A 19,818-nucleotide genomic window follows, 5' to 3' on the forward strand; every position below is an offset into this window, starting at 1 on the left:
CCAGGGAAGTCTCTAGTCTGTATGCTTTCATTATAGTGTTGGCAGTGTATTCAGACTGTAAGCATGTAATTGGTTTACTGAATTTACATGATTTACGTTATATCTGTCTCATTATTCAGTATGATTGATTATTTTTATAGAAATATACCCAAAAATGTTAGGCAAAATATGACTATTAGAGCATCATGTTCCAGCTTTGTTATTCTGATGTTACAGTTTAACAATAATTGTTGAAGAACATATTGCTTCCCAGGTGGCTCAGTGGTAAAGAATCCACCTGCCTATGCAGGAAGACAAGGATTTGACCCCTGAGTTGGGAAGATCCCCTGGAGAATGAATTGGCACCCCACTCCAGTATTCTTGCCTGGAGAATCCCATGGATAGAGGAGACTGGCAGGCTGTAATCCATGATGTTGCAGAAGAGTTGGACAAGACTTAGTGACTAAAACATTAATTACTGAAGAACATAGTCCTTTAGTTTTAAAAAAGAACCTTAAATGATTAAATTAGTGTAACAGTGTTACTTTCATTTGGGCAGAGAAAACAATATTGAGGAGTGTGGTTTGGAAATGTATTTCTCCGTTGATAAAGAAATCTTAGGTGAAATCAAGAGTCATGATTTGAAACCCAATGGTGGCAATATTCTTGTAACAGAAGAAAATAAAGAGGAATATATCAGGTAAGAGAGAATGCTCTTTTGGGCATGGTTTTTAGCCTTTCTGTTGGACTATATATGTACTAGTATACAGTATTTCAAAAAGTATTATTTGTCTTTATACTAATTATTATCAGACCTGATTGTATGTTATTAAGGACACAATTCACCACTTCCTATCTTGTAAGTACATTGAGAGGAACAAATACTATAGGAGACATTGCTTTATCTCATTATAATCATGGAACTGGAATCTGATGATAGTTAATTTGAGACTTGATGTTTGGGAAGCATTCAGTTATGTAGAAATAGAGCAAAAGTTCTTGGAAGCAATGTACAGGATGGAAAGCACAAGTCACAAATGGTGAATAGAGTTGCCATAGTGTGTGGTTCCGTCAGGAAGCTCAGGATTAGTAGCCCCTTTGCCATGTCCTGTACTTCAGAAGTCAGGGAAAATGAACCTTTACACAATGTGGTGGCTAGTAAGTTACGATAATCCTTATAACAGTTAGAACTATAGCCCAGTGGTAGATATAGAAGCCAGGTGACAAGAAATTAAGGACTAAGTTCAATAGACAGTATAAATTTCTTTGTAACAAGTCTGACAGTAAAGCACGTGAAAGGTAGGATGGATTCTTGAGGAGGCAGCAGGGTAGAGGGACTACCATGAAGGTTAATTCAAACTGTAAGCCTTCCAAAGAATTAGTCTAGTGGATGTTGACGAGTTTCATCTCCCCTTTATGGTATTTTTCAGTGTAACCAGAAATATGAAGATTTATAAAGTAATAGAAAAGAAATTTGAACAGATAGACCTTTCAGTTTTTCTCCAGAAGTGAAAGTTTGAAGGGTAGAAGCAGTGTTGGCTCACCCTTTTAAATACCAGTTCTGTAACTACTATGCCGTCTAACATCATGGCATTGAAAACAATCTCAATTTTATATGCAGATGTTTTTGTGGGGAATATTGAAAGATCAGGTAAAATTTTTAAGTAAAATGATTTTCTTAGTGTATTCTCTTATGCTTTGCTTTCATACTTTTAGTCTCGAGTTATTAGTTCACTCACATATTCTCAGCAACAGTTCTATCAGATATGGGTGAGATTTCATATAACTGCTGCTGCTTGAATTCCTGCTTCTGGATCTCTTGCCTGTTTTTCTACTTTTCAAATATTAAAATATCCTCTCCAGCTTTCTTGTGATTAATATTTGCATGACATATCTTCCTCTATGCTTTATTTTCAATCCTTTGTCTTTCTGTTTAAAGTATGTTTCTTATAAGCAGAATATTCTTAGGTCTTATTATTTTTATCCAGTCTGATAATCTTTATTTTTAATTGCAATTAGTACGTTTAAGTTGAATGTTGTTACTGACATGATTGGACTTAAGTTTGCCACCTTGCTATTTGTTTCTTCTTTTTCCCAATTTCTTTTGTTCCTCCTTTCCTGCCGTCCTTTGTATTAATAATTTCTAGTTTTCTTTTCGTATATCTTTGGTGTTTTTCTTCACTATACCTCTTTAATTTTTTAATGATTGTTCTAATGAAAATATACATCCTTAACTTACCACTTTTAATTAATTTTATACTGCTATATTCATATGTGTAACATTGTACTAATATACTAATATAAGAGGCTCATAATAGTATAATTTTATCTCACTTCAGCCATTTGTGCTATTTTTATCATTGTATTTCTGATGTTTATAACCCCGTAATACTATTTTCTTGCTTTAAGAAATCAATATATTTTAAAAGAAATTAAGGAATAGTAGTCTTTTATATTTACTCACATTACCATTTCTAGTTTTCTTCATTTCTTTCTGCAGTTACATTTTTTTTCACCTGGGATCATTTCCCTTCAGCTTTAAAAACTTCCTTCACCATTTCTGTTAATGTGTGCTTGCTGGCAGTGAATTGTCTCAGCTTTTATCCGAAAATACTTGTATGTCACCTTCAATATTTGAAGGATATTTTCACTCGATTTAGAATTCTAGGTTTGTAGTTTTGTGTTTTTTTTAGCACTTTCTTTCAATGCTGTTATTCCATTATTGGCTTCTGTTTTTGTTGATGTGAGCCATTGTTTTTATTTTCTGGATGAAGTATATGCTTTCTTCTCTGGCTTTTAAAAGATTTTGTTTTTTAAGCATTTTTATTCTGATGTATCTAATTGTGATTGCTTTTATATTTATCCTTTCTGGCATTTTGTAAGCTTCTTGTGATTGATGCCATTTTAGCAGTTACGGAAAATTTTTGTTCTTTCTATAGATCTTCCTTTTCCTTTGGTTCCTTCTTTCATACTTCAGAGACTTCAGTTACATGTATATTTAACCTTTGATATTATCCCAGGTGGTGTTTGTATTTTTTTCATTTTCTCTGTGATTCAGTTTGGGCCATTTTGATTGATTTGTCTTTGAATACAGTGCTCTTAAACTCATCCAATTAAATTTTCATTTCAGATATTCTTAAATTTCCATTTGGTTCTTTCAAGAGTTTCTGTGTTGAGAATCTTCATCTCTTCATACAGTTTGTCCATCTTGTCCTCTAAATTATTTAACACATTTTACTAGTTTTTTTTAAAGTATTTACTAACTTAAACATTTGAGCTATCAGTTTTCCCAGTTATTATTTATGGACTTTTTTCTCTTTTGAGTCACATTTTTCAGCTTCTTTGCACATGCAGTCATTTTTTCATTATGGATAATACATGGTAGAGACTCTGAATTCTTTTTTTTTTCTTTGAAGTATATTGAGTTTTGTTTTGACAAAAAGTTAAGGACAGATCACATTCATTTTGTGGATGCTTGCTAGAGCTCCTGTATTTCCATTTTGCTTTTAATCCTAAAACATATTCTTTATTCCTTAGAATATGGTTCCGTAGTCCTTACAGTGGAAAGCCCAGGTATTTTCCATATAACTTGTGAGAATTAAATTTAAATTCTGTCTCTACAGCACTAGGTGACTACCAAAATTTCTGATTGGGTCTTTGACTCTCCAGTTGTTCACTGGACAGGGTTCCCTGGCATCTCATCATTTTGCACATGTGTATTTAGGAGTCAGTTAAGGATTTGAAGTGTATTTGAAGTACAGATTTCAGAACACCCTCTGTCTTTTTTCTTTCAGGGATTTTTCTGTAGCTGCTTTGGCAGCTTTAAGCTGTTAACCTTATATCTCCACAGCCCAGTGATACCGTTGCTTTTAATTTGAGTTTCATTTTCCTGTGCTCTTTGTAAACTGGTCATTGCCCTCAGAGGAAAAGTGTAGTAAATGTGGCTCTGCTCCAGAGTGCCAGCCTCCTTCAAGAATCTTGTCCCCACCAGTTTCTGCCTGCCTTTGGTTTCTCTCTGATGCCTTCAGACATTTGATATCTATAATTTGCCCAGTGTTTGTAATTATAATCACCAGGGAGATTAGTCCAATACAACCAACATTGCTATTTTCCAAAATTTCAGAGTTTAATAAACTTTAGAACTTGTGTTGTCTGAAATTGTCATCAAGTAATCAAATGCCTAAAATATGTTTGTTTGCTCATTAAAATCATTCTGTAACAAAGCAGAAAGTTTTTTATTTGGTGTGATTTTGACTGTTCATATTGATATGTGTCTTTGTAGATGAAAATTTGAAGAAAATTGAATCTGATACAGTCAGTATGTCCAAAAATTTGAGTCAATCAGTAGAAGTTGAGCATTGAATATTTGATGTAAAGGAATTATTGTTACCTTTTTTGTGTGATGATAGAAATATAGTTTGTTTTTTAAAAAAAGACTAATAGAAATATATACTCAAATACTTGTTTCAGATGAAATTACATGCTGTCTAGGGTATGGATAGAAGCATAATGAAATAAGATTGGTATTGTCTTGAAGCTGAGATATCTGTACATAGGGTTCATTTATTTTACTCATATGTATTTGACACTCTTCATAATAAAGTTTTTAAAAATTATTTTTATACTCAAAATTTAAAGGTAAAATCTAAACTTCCTCATCGTCTTTTTTTATAATTATTTACCAGAATGGTAGCTGAATGGAGATTGTCTCGTGGTGTTGAAGAACAGACGCAAGCTTTCTTTGAGGGCTTTAATGAAATTCTTCCCCAGCAGTATTTACAGTACTTCGATGCAAAGGAATTAGAGGTAATGAGTTCTCCTTTCCTCTGAAGCATGCTGGTAAATAATGCTTTCATGTATCTGTTTTCAACTCACTTCACTATCTTTCCAATGGCAGTAATATTTTTTTGTTCTGGCAGTATGTTTCTGAAGAATCCCCAGTAGTTAAAAGTCTATAATTTATCCAAAAATATAAAATTTTGCCAAAGATATTAGAACCTCTGCCCAGTGAGGAACTTATTCACCTGAATATGTGTATATATGATACCAAACATGGAAACTCAACTTTTATAAGTAATATAGCTAAAATTTTGATGAAATTCTTGACACACACATTTTTAGCTAAAGCCTCCTGATTAATTTTTGAAAATCGTTTAATATTAGTCTTATCTATGTCTAGTATTTTTATATAGGTTGTACATTTACCTAAAGAAACTATTTGTCTTTTTTATCCTTAAAGGTTCTTTTATGTGGGATGCAAGAGATTGATTTGAATGATTGGCAAAGACATGCCATCTACCGTCACTATACCAGGACAAGTAAACAAATCATGTGGTTTTGGCAGGTTTGTCTCAGTTTCTTTCTTTTGGAAGATAAACCATAACTTTGTAGAAAATGCTTACCACATATGGAAATGAGTCATAGAATAAAATGTACCAGTATGTTCAGGGTCCTCATTCCATTCTATGCGTTGTAATAAGTGAATACAGCATTCTTTGACTATTGCCAAGTAAGCAACACACGCCTTGCACCTTCGCCTAGAGAATAAGATAACGCCAGATAATAACATTCCCCTGTATTTGATCTAAATGCTTTGAGGATTGTATAGAATTGTCTGAACTATGATTTTCATTAATTATTCGTATCTCATTAAGAATTATTTAATGTTTAGAACTTAGAGGCCCTTGGTTTGGAATCATAATGGTGTCTCCTCAAAAATTTCTTCTATAAGTATCTGAAAAATTGCTCACTAATCATTAGAAAAGTGCAAATCAAAATGAAAGTGAGATGTACACCCATTAAGGTGTTTAATAACACCCATTTAAGGTGTTATTAAAAAAAAAATGAAAGTTATTCATCCTTGGTAAGGATGTGGAGAAATTGGGATTCCTCCTACATTGCTGGTGACAATATAAAATGGTATACCACTATGGAAAACAGTTTGGTGGGTCCTCAAAATGTTAAACATAGAATTACCTTATGGTTCAACAATATATTCTTTTGGTCATACCCAAAAGAATTTAAGGCAGGAACTCAGATACTTATCATATAACTATGTTCATAATCAGCATTATCTATATTAGCCAAAAGGTGGAAGCAACTTAAAATGTCCATCAACAGATGATTGGATAAACAAAATGTGGTATATACATACAATGCAATATTGTCCAATGTTAGAAAGGAAATTCTAACACAGGCTATAGCATGGGTGAACCTTAAGGATATAATGCTAAGTGAAATAAGACAGCCACAAAAGGACAAATATTGTATGATTCCACTTACATGAAGTATCTAGAATAAGCAAATTTATAGAGACAGAAAGTAGAATAGAGTTTACCAAGGACAGGGGAGAAGGCAGAAGCAAGGAGGTAAGTTTAAAGAAATGAGTTTTTGTTTGGTAAACTAAAGTTCTGGAAATGGTGGCAATGGTTACACAACAGTGTGAATATGTTTAGTGTCATTGAATTGTATACTTAAAATGGTAAATTTTTATTTTATATATATTTAACCACAGTAAAAAAAAGTTTTTTTTTAATGCCTGCTTTTTATGTAAAGAACCTCATAAGAAGGGAAGGGACATTTGTATACTTCTGGATGATCCATGTTGATGTATGCCAGAAACCAATACAATATTGTAATTATCCTTCAATTAAAAATAAATTAGAAAAAAACTCAAGCTGAAATGACCAAGCTTCTATAAGTTAGTACAGTAAGATAAAAATTCTTTACAAAAAATTTGGCTGAGCCAAAATTCTTGTGCTGCAGGCTAGAAAGCATTCTCTAGAAACTTAATGCTTTGAGTCAGGGTTGTAGGAGTTAAAAACCACATAATTCTGGCAACACATAGCTACACCAAAACATAAAGAACATTGAAAGAAGAACATTCCTGGGATATATCCAGGTCAGAATTTGTGAGCTTAATTTCATTTGTTCATAAAACCAAAAAGTCTGTTCTAACTCAAACTCTGCATCCTTTGTAACCACATGTATGTCTGTTGGACAGGCAGATCTAGGGGTAAAAGGAGGGGTGCCCTAGAAGAGCTGATCTTGAGGCTGCACGAGTAGGGTGCTCTCGAGCCCAGGGCACTCTTCTCTTTACCTATAAGCTTGTGGTACTAGGATTGGTGTTGGTGGAGGGGGCTGATGAGTGGGGCTTTTGACAAGCAGGGAGAAGGCCTACCACCCACGGTGATAGGTGCATTTTCTGGTGCATCTGACCCTCGCAGTTCAACTAAGATATGAAATGATCTTTTTTTCCTTTTTTGTTTAGTATTCTAAACGCATATGACCTATGTATCTCTTTAAATGTGCTTTTAACAGTTTGTTAAAGAAATCGATAATGAGAAGAGAATGCGACTTTTGCAGTTTGTTACTGGGACCTGCCGACTGCCAGTTGGAGGATTTGCTGACCTCATGGGTATGTCTACAGGATCACGCTGCTGTTACCCTAATGTGTATACAGTATATCAGAAATAACAAAGTATAGCTATTTTCTTAATTAGATATAGTTAACCAGGATTTGTGTCAACTTTTAAATCACTTTGTAATCCTTCTCTCAAAAATGTTTAATTCTTAGCCTAGACTCCACATTTTTCATTCATTTGGCAAACATTTCAGTGTTTCCTGTGAGCCAGGCATTATTGTTTGTATTATATTTTAATGACTTATTTACCACTCTTCCCTGTTATACCTGGAGCTGCTTGAGATACAGATCCATATCTTCCATCTTTTTATTTCTATTACCTGTCACATAATAGTCACTGATTAAATTATATGTTGTTTAGAAATGAATGACTATAAGAATATTTTGTGATTAAATAATAAGTAAATTCAGGTCTTTATTTAACACTAACAATATGCAAGTAGCATGGGAGGATAGAAGTTGGAATCCTTAAGTCTGCTGGAAAAAGAGAGTCAGAATTAAAGAATCAAGTAGGTGACTCCCTGGCAGTCCAGTGGTGAAGACTCAGCACTGCCCACACAAGGGACGCGGGTACGATCACTGTCCGGGGGACTAGGAGCCCACGTGCCCTGTGGCATGGCCAAAAGGTAAAGACATAAGTAGATCAAGTAGACGATTTTGGATAGTATGTTGAACCAGTTCAAGACTTTAAAAACCAGACCAAAAGAATTTGGACATTACTTAGGGTTTTGGAAGCTCTGGGAGCTTTTTGAAGATAGAATTTGTTGAAGCTGCATTTTAGAAGACTTGATAGTATAGCATGCAAATAGAAAAGCGTGGAAATAGGAAGAAACCATTAGACCTATGATAAAAAACTGATCTTAAGAGAGAAAATAGGGATGGAAAAAGTAGAAATAAGAGGAGTTCCAAAGGTAGAAATAAGACTTGATTAGAAGATTAAATATAAAGGAAGAATGCTTACATTTTATGCAACATGGAGAAGTTGTGAAGTGTAAGGAATCTGCTAAGTGTAAGGTGACTGTCAGACAACCAAGTAGAAAATTTCAATGAGAGGACAGTTTTATAGGTGTTGAGTTTAGAGGTAAGAGTTAGAGAAAGTAGGCTCATAAGAGCAGTGAAGCTGTGAGAATGGATGGGCTTGTGCAGAAATAGAATACAAAGAATAGAGAGCTGATGCTTAAAAACATCTGTATTTAGGGTTGAGATAGAACTACCCTAGAGGCAGAGGAGAGGCCAGGGAGTAAAAAAGAAAAATATTTTAGTCTCTCCGAAGCAATATAGAAGGGAAGTTTTTATCTAGTGCTCCAGAGAAAGAAGTCTCAAAAAGGATAATTTCTAAGTACATTTTTGGAGAGGGGCACCTTTGAGAATGCTCTCTAGTTTGAAAGAGAGAGACCATGTTGGGGTTTGGAGAGGTTAAGGAATAGTGACTAAAAGGAAGAAAAAAATTGCTACAAGTTTCTCAATAAAAACTGGGAACTTGATTATTAAAAAAATAAGAACTAGGTCTGCTCTTAGAAATAATATTAGGATTGGGTGGAGTAGTTTGAAGCAATACAGAAGGATACTTTTGGAAGACAGTGAAATTGTGATTCATCAAATTTTAGAGGACAATTAGTTTAACCTCCCTTCCACCCAGTATAGGAAAATAAAGTTGTAAGAGTAAAGTATATAATAATTAAATCTGGTGGATCTTGACCTTAACAGGTCTAATATCCCATTTTTGTAACATATTTATATCTTTAATATTATGTAATGAAGTTGGTAGATATGAAATGTATCTACAACCTCCCAAAAATACATGAACATAACACTAACTGTAATATCTAGAAGTTTTTAAGTGATTTATGAAGAAATTATATGTATTTCAGTACATGTATATCTGGGAAACTGTTAGAAGACACAAAAAGTTGTTCCTGTTTAAATGAGCTGATCTAAGAGAAGGTCAGAAGCTCTTTGTATATAAGAATTACTGAAATATGAAAGAACAGATAGAAAAGGTAAAAAATAATAGACAAAAAAAATACGTGTAAGAGAAAGAGGGAAATAGCCTAAATGAAATAAGGATAATATACCTGCCAAAATATAGCTGATTAAAGTAGAGGAAAAATGAGGTAGAACTTAAAGTATAATGTCTAATCATGGAATTCCAGTATAAGCCAAGGCTCTGATATTTAAAAGACCTCAGACCTTTTTAAAGTTGAAATAGGTTGAAAAATAGGAATAAACGTGCAGAGTCTATATGAAGGTTGTTTGGTTTAGGGGTAGTTGTCAGTAAGATTGAAAACAATAGACAGCCTAAAATTTCAGCAAATGATGTCTTACAAGTCCATAAAATTTTAGAAAACATCCAGGGTAACTGGTATTATTTGTCAAATAGCCTTTATCATTGAAATTCACTGTGAATCCTTCATTTCATATTTCTCTATTTTGATATTTGATTCAGTCTATTAAAAGAAATCCAAAAGAAATGCAAAGAACTGCCTCACTGGAAAATATCCTGATATTGGGAAGGACTGAAGGCAGGAGGAGAGGTGGATGATAAAGGATGCAATGGTTGGAGGGCATCACTGACTCAATGGACATGAGTTTGGGCGGGCTCTGGCAGTTGGCGGTGGACAGGGAAGCCTGGCATGCTGCAGTCCATGGAGTTGCAGACAGTCGGACACGACTGAGTGACTGAACTGAACTGATATATCATTTTGCTTTCTAATCATGTTATAGTAGATATTCATTGACCTGCAGAAATTATTTCCAGGGAAGCTAATAGGTATATATACTGAATAATAAGAAACCAAAAGAATTATGAACTCCTTAAACAGGTCTGGCATACTGCTGCTGTGGATCAAATCCAGTAATCCTCCCAATTTTATAAATAAAGATTCATGAGATCATCAAAAAAAAAAAAAAAAAAGAAATCCAGACTCTACTGTTATATACTAATTAGCACTATTAAACTTGTCATCTGTGTGGCTAGAAATGTTATAATATATTGAGAGAATGTGCAGTACATAAACTAATAATTTCAAGCTTAATTATTATTTTAGCTATCCTGTTTCATAATGACCATACTGGGCTTTTCACATAACTACTTAAGAAAACACTTCAGTGTTAGTAGATGCAAAAGTACTACCAATTTATATTTGTATTGTGTTTAGTCAGGTGGAACATGAGAAAATTCTTTGGCTTGACTTATTTTACACATGGCAGAACATTAAGTGTGCCTGGCGCTGTCTTATTCAGAAGTCCAGTAGTACTTCCAATTGTGACCACCAATAAATGCTGCTGAGGGGCAGCAGTGATGTTTTGAGAAAACCAGTACTAAAAGATAACCATTAACAGCCGACTCGAGATAAATGAGAGGCAAGAATTGGGTAAAAAGTGTGTCAGGGCACACCCTACAGGACCTATTGAATTCATTAGGTAGTTTACATTTTCTAAAGTTTTCACAGTTTTCTATTTAAATCAAATTTTATAAGACAGTGAGTTTTAGTTTCCCTGTTTAAAATTGAAATTAAACTTTTTATGCCTTCTAATGTGAAATATTATTAATTACAGCATTCTGGTGTTCTAGCTAAGGGGTGTAGATGAAACTGCATTTTCTCCTCCTTAGCATGCATTAACAATATGGTTCTCAAATTGAGTACTCATCAGAATCGTCTGGAAGCTTGTTAAAATATTGTTGCTGAGCCTCACCCCTAGAATTTTTGATTCAGTTCAGTTGGGGCCTGTGTATTTGTGATTCGTTGAGTTCCCTGGTGATGCTAATACAGCTGAATTGGGGATAGCAATTTGAGAACCATTACACTATCAAGCTGTTGATGATTTCACTATATTTTAGGGAGCAATGGGCCACAGAAGTTCTGCATTGAAAAAGTCGGGAAAGAAAATTGGTTGCCTAGAAGTCATACCTGGTAAGTAAAATCAGAAAGAGTGTTTATGTATAACTGAAACTCTTTACTATTCACCTGAAACTAACACAAAAATGTTAATCAACTCTTCTCCAAAATAAAAAATTTTAAAAGTGTAGAAAATATCCTTTTCTCACTTATCTTGTATATACTAAAGCATTAGAAATGAAATATTTTCTCCATGGTATTGAATTATTTTTAACAGCTTTAGTGACATATAATTTATGTAACAAAAAAATTACCCATTTTAATCTAGTAATATTTAGTAGATTTTCAAAGAAGTAACCATCACTACAATCCAGTTTTAGAGTATTTCTGTCACCCCAAAACAATCTCTGTTACCAATTTACAGTTAATCCCTTTTCTCACCACTGCATTTTTTTTTTTTTTTTTTTTTTGAAATGTGATATTTAGAAAACACTTTAACATTTCTCTGTAGGCAGAGGAAGAAATCAAATCTAGGTAGCTATAGAGAGAGACTCTTAGCACAGTGACAGAAATAATGTTTTCTTATTATAAATGTAGTTTAACCACATTTCCAAAAATGTACAAAACTAAAAACCCTAATCTTAAATACAAAATGTTGGAATTCAATGTAATGCCAACAATATCTGCACTTTATTTTGTGAGACATTTCAGTAGTCATATATAGACCTTGCCGGACATTTGTGTATTTTTCCTGTCTGCCCTTTTTATGCTCTCTTGTGTGCTCTTCTGTATTTTCATTAATACGACTTTTTAAAACAGCTTGGCATGTTTGTTGAAGAATCAGTTGACCATAAATACATGGGTTTATTTTTGAATTCTCACTTCTTTTCCATTGATCTATAATATTTGTTCACAGTGACAGTAACATTTTGTTGATTATTATATCTTTTCAGTAAGTTTTGATATTAGATATGCATTCTCCAACTTTTTTCAAGATTGTTTCTGCTCTTCTGGGTCCTTTGGATTTCCATATGAATTGTAGGATCAGCTTGTCCAATTCTGCAAAGAGATCAGCTGGGATTTTGATACAAATTGATTAGTTAGTTTGGGGGAGTATTGCCATCCTAACAGTATTGTCTTCTGACTCATGAATATCAGGTGTCTTTCCCTTTATTTAGATGTCTGATGTATTTCAACAGTGTTTTGTAGTTTTTATTACGTAAGTCCTGCTTTTCTTCTGAAAAATTTATTCCTAAGTATTTTATTCTTTAAGAAACTATTATAAATGGAATTATTTTCTTAATTTCACTTAAGATTATTCATTGCTAGTATATCGAGATACAGTTGATTGTCTTACACTCATCTTGTACACATGTATTTTGATTTGACCTTTTGTCACTTTTTTTAAACTTGGAACACACTGTGCCATTACATTATTGTGAACAGCTTATCTCAGTCATGCATGAAAACTAGTCTCATTACTTTTTCAGGTTCCATGTTTTTATTCATTTCTATAACTAAATTTATTTTCCCTTTGTGGAAACATTATTTCTTCTGTTACCAAATATCTGTTGAGTGAGTGCTCAGTCATGACTGACACTTTGTGATCCCATGGATTTACTGTAGCCTTCTAGCCTCTTTTGTTCATGAAATTTTCCCAGGAAGAATACTAGAGTGGGTTGCCATTTCCTCCTCCAGGGTATCTTCCCGACCCACCCAGGGATCGAACCTGTGTCTCCTGTGTCTCCTGCATTGGCAGGCAGCTTTTTTGCAACTGAGCCACCTGGGAAGCCCGCCAAGTGTCTACCTGCACCTTATCCTAAAACTATAGCAGAAGGCCAAGGCTTTAGGGCAGATTCACTGCCTGTTACCTTGTGAAAGTGTCCTTAATATGCCCCCAAATTAGAAGATACCTTTTAAAATTCATAGTTAAGAATAAAAGAAAGTCAGTAGGACCAGCATATTAGATATGAGAGCAGAAAATATTTTTATTGTTAATGGGGTATATTTAAAACCTTTTGATAAGAGACCTATGACCCACAAAGCCTAAAGTATTAATATTTACCATCTAGCCCAAACAGCAAACGTTTGCTGACCATGTTTGATTATAGAGTAAATGGGAAAGTTTAAGAGGTCTGGCATTTTACTGCGTACCTATTGAGCATCTGGTACTATGCTATATATGCTTATTTCTTCTTTATTGAATCCTGAGAGGTAAGTACTGTTAACTTTCATTTTACCAAAGAAAAAAAACAGACTTGGAAAAGTAAAAAAATAAAACAGGTGCCCAAGGGCCCAGTGATGGAGCTGAGATTTCAACCTAATTTTCCTGGCTTTGAAACCATTGTTAGTATATATCCTTTTCTCAAGGTAACAATTCTTACTTTTAGTTTTAACCGCCTGGACCTGCCACCCTACAAGAGCTATGAGCAACTGAAGGAAAAGCTGTTATTTGCTATTGAAGAAACAGAAGGCTTTGGACAAGAGTGAATTCTGAGAGCCTGCACCACCAAAGGACAAGAATTTATTTGCAACGTTTGTCCTTTTCCTTCTTTGCCTATTGCACACTTGTAAAATTGGACTGTGACTGTTTAGAGAGTTATCTTGAGTGTAAGTAAATTAATGTTATCATTGAGATTTATCTCCCAGTGATTCTGGGTTTCTTCTCAGTGTTTTCAGAAATCAGATCTGCAAATGACTTAGTCATAAACCTTACTTACCATGAGATTAACACAGCAATGAAATCTGCCTTGTCTTATTCCACTAGATTGTTTCCTTAACAAAAAATTTGTGTCTCAGAAGTCTCACTTAGGTTTTTTTTCTTTTAGAGATTTTGAAAATATGCAGGGAATTTCCATGGTAACTAAAATATGTAGGATCTACCTATTAAGCCTCATGGAAAGAGGTATTTGTTTAAAACAGCCCAGCTTCTGGGGTTGTGAGCAAACTTCCGGCTTGTGCTCTCCCTCTTCTTTCAGCCTGGCCTGACTGTTGTTTTTCCTTTTCGGAGCATGAAATCCATGCATCATTTGATGTTATCCCTAGAAAAGAGATGCTAGACTCTTGTATCTCTCCACAAAGTAGTTTTGTGGAGAAGTTGGTCCCGGTCTGCAAATGACTTCACTTAGAAATTTGATTGTTTTAATTGCCTCGCAAATACTAAACTTGACAAACAATACTGACACTATGCTGCCTTCACTGTAGAGAAAAAAAAAAGTTAGCCAATTTTTGAAATTAATTTGGGTGACTTTATCAAAGGCCATTGACAGTTTTTGTGTGTTCCTGTATATCAATTCCATCTTTAAATTTTATCATAATCCAACAATTCCAGTTACATTTAACTCCTGCTAAGGAGTTCAAATTAGAGTGCTTTCTAATCCAAGTAGAGGTCAATGAAAATATCTATAAAATCATTTTCATTTTCATTAGGGAGGAAGAGCTGTGGTACTGGTTAAAAAAGTGAGTAAATGCCATTTACAGCAATACATTTCTAGTAACCACAGAAATGTATTGTCTGTGTGAATTAAAACTTCACAGATTGACAATTTATCTGACAAATGTTATAATAGTTACTTCCATTCTGTCTTGTCCTGATTTGAATTTTCTGTTCACGTCTAACAATTTTAACAGGTTTTCCCATGACTATTTAACATTAGATTGCTCTGTTAGTAACTGATTAATGCACTTTGACCTTCTCTGTGGTAATTTTTTTTAACTCAGCCTGCTTAGACTTAGCAAGATGACTGCTGTCAGAGGACAGTGGGAGAAAGCCTAAGCCAGCTGAGTGCCTATCATAACTGAACTCATAACCTAATATCTCATGAAATAGGGACTTTGGCAGGTTTCAGTAGCATAGCATGAAAAAGTAGCATTGAGCCAAAAATAAGCAAATAGCAAACCCCTGTTCTATTTGGAAAGGAAATGGGGGGTTTTGTCCCTAACTACTCTTATCTTGAAACAACGACAAAAATATTTTTTAACTTGTATATCTGTATTCTAAAACACTGCCATCATAAAGCAGACATGTGAGTGAAAGGGTTGCCTCATCCAGAAGTCGTTAGTGTGAAGGGAGAGATTGGGCTACCCCCAGTCCTATCTTAATTTTGATTTTATTCTACATAGTCTAGGAAATGTACTATGGTCTCTAAAAGCCCTAGTTTTCAAAGTGACTCTGCCTTTTTGTTGGTAGGGGGCAAAAAACACTATTGCTTTGTCTTACAGAGCGAATGTCTGCCAACTACCCATTCGTTATATGTCTGAACTTTGGTAATATATGGCTATGGAGATTAAACCTTCTATAAAGACTTCCTATTGAGGTGAATGCTCATATTGAAATGTAGTTACCTACAATATTTACTAGAGATTTATGAGATTAAATTAAGAGATAATGTAAGAAAGTAGACTTTTTTGTTCTACATGCTTGATGATTCATTTAGGGACCTAGAAATATTGTGCGAAAATGTATAAATATCATCCAAAAGGCTTTCTGCCCTATATTTTTAAAATACAGAATAGTTATATATGAAGTAGTCCCGGCCCTAGTTCTATAGGGCTTGGCTATTAATATTTTTATGGAAGAAATGTTTAGTTCTGGAAAAGGTAAATGCTTGTATATATTTTTGCAGCCTGGGATCTCCCTTACTCCATTTCTTCCTTTAATTTAAATGGCCACCTGTATATGTCTTTCCCTGCTGTGTTAGGAAAATGGGGGCTGGATATCCCAAGAATCAGAGGTTATATAAAAATACTGCAGATAGACAGCAGACATAAATATCTACCAAATGCTATCTTAAATTTTGGTCCAAACTGATCATTTGGGAATAGATTTATTGTAAGTGTTTAATTAGAGTGATTTCTTAAATCTGAACTAAATTGCTTTTAGAGTCCTTTTTCTTTGTAAGCATTGTAAATGCTAATAAACCCTGTTAATTTTTTTACTGCATGTTATGTTGAAATAAAAACAAAGTAAAATGAGCAATTGCCTTATTATTATTCTTCTGCTCTTTTGGGAGGTTGGGGAAGGCAGCGTTTCACATAGCCTGGGTGAGGAGGGAAGGACCTTACTTGTTTTATCAAATAGATTGATTTAAAACTGGTCCAGCAGCTCATAATAATGAATTCTTGCTCTGGCTTTTATGATCTTAAATCAGAGTGCAGGAGAATTTTAATTTCATAAGACTTACAATAACTCTATTTAAAAGTTCGGGTACTAATTTTTCATCAAGAGATTGACATACCAGTGTCATTTCATCAGAAATTTTAGTGAAACATGACTCACCAGCTCATAGAGGTTCATCCTAAATCAACTATGTCAATTAGGCCCACTCTGCCAATTTTTTATTTACCTGGTTAATAACTTGAAATGTTACTAGGGATGACTTATGGAATTAGACTTCTGTTTTTATATCCCTCCTTGTTTTGGATGTAAATCCATCCTTTTAAATTCCTTTAAGTTAACTACATCTATTTAATATTGTTGGCATCTCCAGCCCCCCCGCTTTTTTTTTTTTTTTTTAGTTGCTTTCAGAATTATTTGTATATATGCTATGCTTTTGTTAACCAAAAATGGAATAGCAGCACTGGATTGTATATTATTGTATTGGAGTTCCTTTGTTTTCTTAAATTGTAATTTCAAATACTCAGGTAACTCTACAAGTACCATATAGGGAGTCAAGTGCTGTTACAGAGGTCCTGCAGTGGGCTCCCTCACTTGTGTTTCCTAAAAGATGTAAGACTGTTTACAATTAAACTTTCTGGTCCTTCCTTTGTACACTTTGATATTAGTCTTGAATAAAGTTTTTCCCACCTGCAGGGAAGCCTTTTATGTGACCAGGATGTATAGATTTCTCCCCCTCTGCTTTTGTACATGGGCAAGTTACTGCCTGTCTGTGCTTGAAGTAGATGGGAGAAAAACTAGAAAGACTCGGGTGAGACTGGATTTGGTGCCTGTGTTGAAGAGAACCAAGATGAAGATGACTGCTTTTCTGGCACAACTAAGGGTGCCCTAAGACAGGATCTCAGCCATGGGTGCTCAATAGAGAATCATCAGCTAGCTAACAAGACTTTTTCTTATTAGGAAACCAAGTGGTCATTCTGTGATTTAAAATTGACCCAGTGGAAAGACGCTAAGGGAAGTGGGTTTTTTTTTTTTTTTAATTTTAATATGGTGATCTAGCAGTGACTGAAAGACAGGTTCCTTGGAAATCCTTCAAAGTAGACCTTATCGTCTTTAATCTGTCCTATATAAGCAGCTAGGAAGCTCTAGTTTCGCCGTTGCTAAGGAAAAGAGGGAAGACGTGTTTCCCCCAGCATGAGGAAATCCTCCCTGGGAAAATAAGTAGTTATTTTTACTGAACATTTGGCTTTCCAGCACCAAACTCTTCAAAGCATCAAACTGGGACTCAGCTGTGGCTGACTGGCTGCTAGTCTCTGGACTTCTAGGAAGAGGATCTCATGTTGTAGAACTCCAGAACAGAAACTGCTGTCACTCCCAGCTCATTTCATTGGTCAGTTTCCATGTGTCTGTAAAGCTTCTTTGTGGTCAGGACACTGAAGGGGAGGATCCATGGGAATCTTTCAGGTCTTAAGTGGAGACCTAGGAAGGACAGTATTGGTCCCCCATGCCCATTGGGCAAAGATGCTGTGAGCATCAGGGTTTCCTCAAAGCAACGCACAAGGAAGGGACCTTGAAAATGTTTAGTTACTCCTGCAGATAAGTGAAAACAACCATGCTGTTACTTTCCTCATTTCTAATTCAGACCTCTTCTGTTTGTCTTGTCTGTCCTAGCAACCAGTATCACACCTCTATTCACTTACTCCAGGACAACTCTCAGCATTTATTACTATATCCCAAACACTCAGATATGTAACATGCACTGTCATTTAGTGTTCCTGGTCACTTTCATAGACGAATGATCATCTCTGTTTTACAGAAAATAGGTTCAAGATGATTGAGAAGCTACAAGTGTCCTTAGCTGTTACATGGCAAGAGTACAAGTTGGAATCCAGGACTGTCTGACTCCAAAGACTGTGTGCTTAAACATTTTGCTATACTTCTACTTAACAGCAAGTCTGGGAGTCTTCCATAACTAGTTCCATCTAATTGGTCTTCAAATCCTGTTAAGTCCATCTCCAAAACTTGAGAATCATTTCTTTCAGAGCTGCCCCCATTGCCACAGCCCACATCCTTCATCCCTACCCTCATTGACTGTAGCAACTTGTCATTTCATTCTCCCAGTCCGTTTGTGCTGCCTCAGAAAGATCTGTGGAAGACTTAAGTCTCAAGTAGTTCTCCCCAGTGGTTCCTCCATTCCACAGAATATTAATTCCAAAACTCAAAGCCTATCACTCAAAGCCTTAACTCCTTCCAGTTCCTTCCAACGCCTCAATTCTTACTCTGGCTCCAGCCAGTCACATGAACTATAGGCCATACTCTTTTTTTTTTTTTTTCCTGCTTTTATGATTATGATCTTGTTCAATTCATTCACCCTTCAGTCTGGTTCACCATATGTAAGATGATGATACTCCTGTGCTTATCTTGGGGTCCAGTCACTGTATCCTTCTTCCCCTTGCTAAACAATTTTCTAATGTTTCCCGCATTCAATAACCATTTCTTTGTGTCCAATCCTTTTTTAAAAAAACTTTACATTGAAATGATTTCAGATTTACAGAACTGTTGCAAAAACAGTACAGAGAACTCCTGCACAACCCTTCACCCAGGCTTTCCCTAATGTTAACATCCCATATAACTTGGTACAATTATAAAAACTTGACCATCAATAAAATAACACAACTTTTATACTAAACTTTTCAAACCTTTATACAGCTGTCACCAGTTTTTCCACCAGTGTTTTTCTCAGTCTCGTCCAATCTGTGACAGTTCCTCATTCGTTCCTAGTCTTTCATGACCTTGGTTTTTTTTGAAGAGTATTTCCGGGCACATTGTAGAATGCCCCTCAAGTTTAATATTTTCTCATAGTTAAGGCCATGGGTTTTTGTGGAAAAAAAAATAAAACCGGAGGTGGCGTGCCCTTGGTGCATGGTATCAAAGGGCACGTATGAATATGTCCAGTTTCCAGCTATGTTAACCTGGACACTCTGATTAACACGGTGGCTGCCAGGTTTACTCATTGTAAAGTCAACTACATTTAGTCCTGTTAACGTGCAGACGCCCATGGAAAGAGAACCAAGTCCTCCCCAACTGAGGCTACGGTGAAAAGAAATTTGGGAGCTAGATCATCTGTGTTGAAACCCAGCAAACTCCAGTGACGAGAAGACACTAAACTGAGTCTACTGGAGTTAGGGAGGGTGTCAGCCCAGTAACGTGGCACGAGGTTCACTAATTAGTAAATCATTTCCTGCAAGAGAACACAGTTTTGTGACAGAGGGAACAACACAGGGCTCCAGGAAGGTGAGGGAGCACAGAAATGTAAAGTGGCTTCTCCAAGGGAACACGGGGATTCAAAGTATGCAGACTGCCAGGCTAGCCTTGACCACTTCTCAGAGCCTGCATGGAATATTCCCAAGTGAGTCGCTCTGGAGACCCCCAAGGACGCTTGACTCCAGACCGAACTCCAG

The 19,818-nt window shown here is 35.3% G+C and overlaps 1 protein-coding gene across 4 annotated transcripts in view; it reads left to right on the forward strand.

Annotated features, from left to right (window-relative positions):
- The window catches only part of ITCH (itchy E3 ubiquitin protein ligase), a 101,302-nt gene extending 84,250 nt beyond the window's left edge, over positions 1-17,052 (forward strand). For all 4 annotated transcript variants that reach the window (XM_061437329.1, XM_061437328.1, XM_061437326.1 and 1 more), the window contains 6 exons: positions 539-679; positions 4,665-4,785; positions 5,219-5,323; positions 7,300-7,396; positions 11,244-11,316; positions 13,632-17,052. In XM_061437329.1, the coding sequence (XP_061293313.1) occupies positions 539-679; positions 4,665-4,785; positions 5,219-5,323; positions 7,300-7,396; positions 11,244-11,316; positions 13,632-13,731 (637 nt within the window). In that variant the 3' untranslated portion in view covers positions 13,732-17,052. The remainder of the gene's footprint in view (positions 1-538; positions 680-4,664; positions 4,786-5,218; positions 5,324-7,299; positions 7,397-11,243; positions 11,317-13,631) is intronic.
- The last annotated feature ends 2,766 nt before the right edge of the window (positions 17,053-19,818 follow it).

This window comes from Bos javanicus, chromosome 13 (genome assembly GCF_032452875.1).
Source record: "Bos javanicus breed banteng chromosome 13, ARS-OSU_banteng_1.0, whole genome shotgun sequence".
Taxonomy (NCBI): Eukaryota; Metazoa; Chordata; class Mammalia; order Artiodactyla; family Bovidae; genus Bos; species Bos javanicus.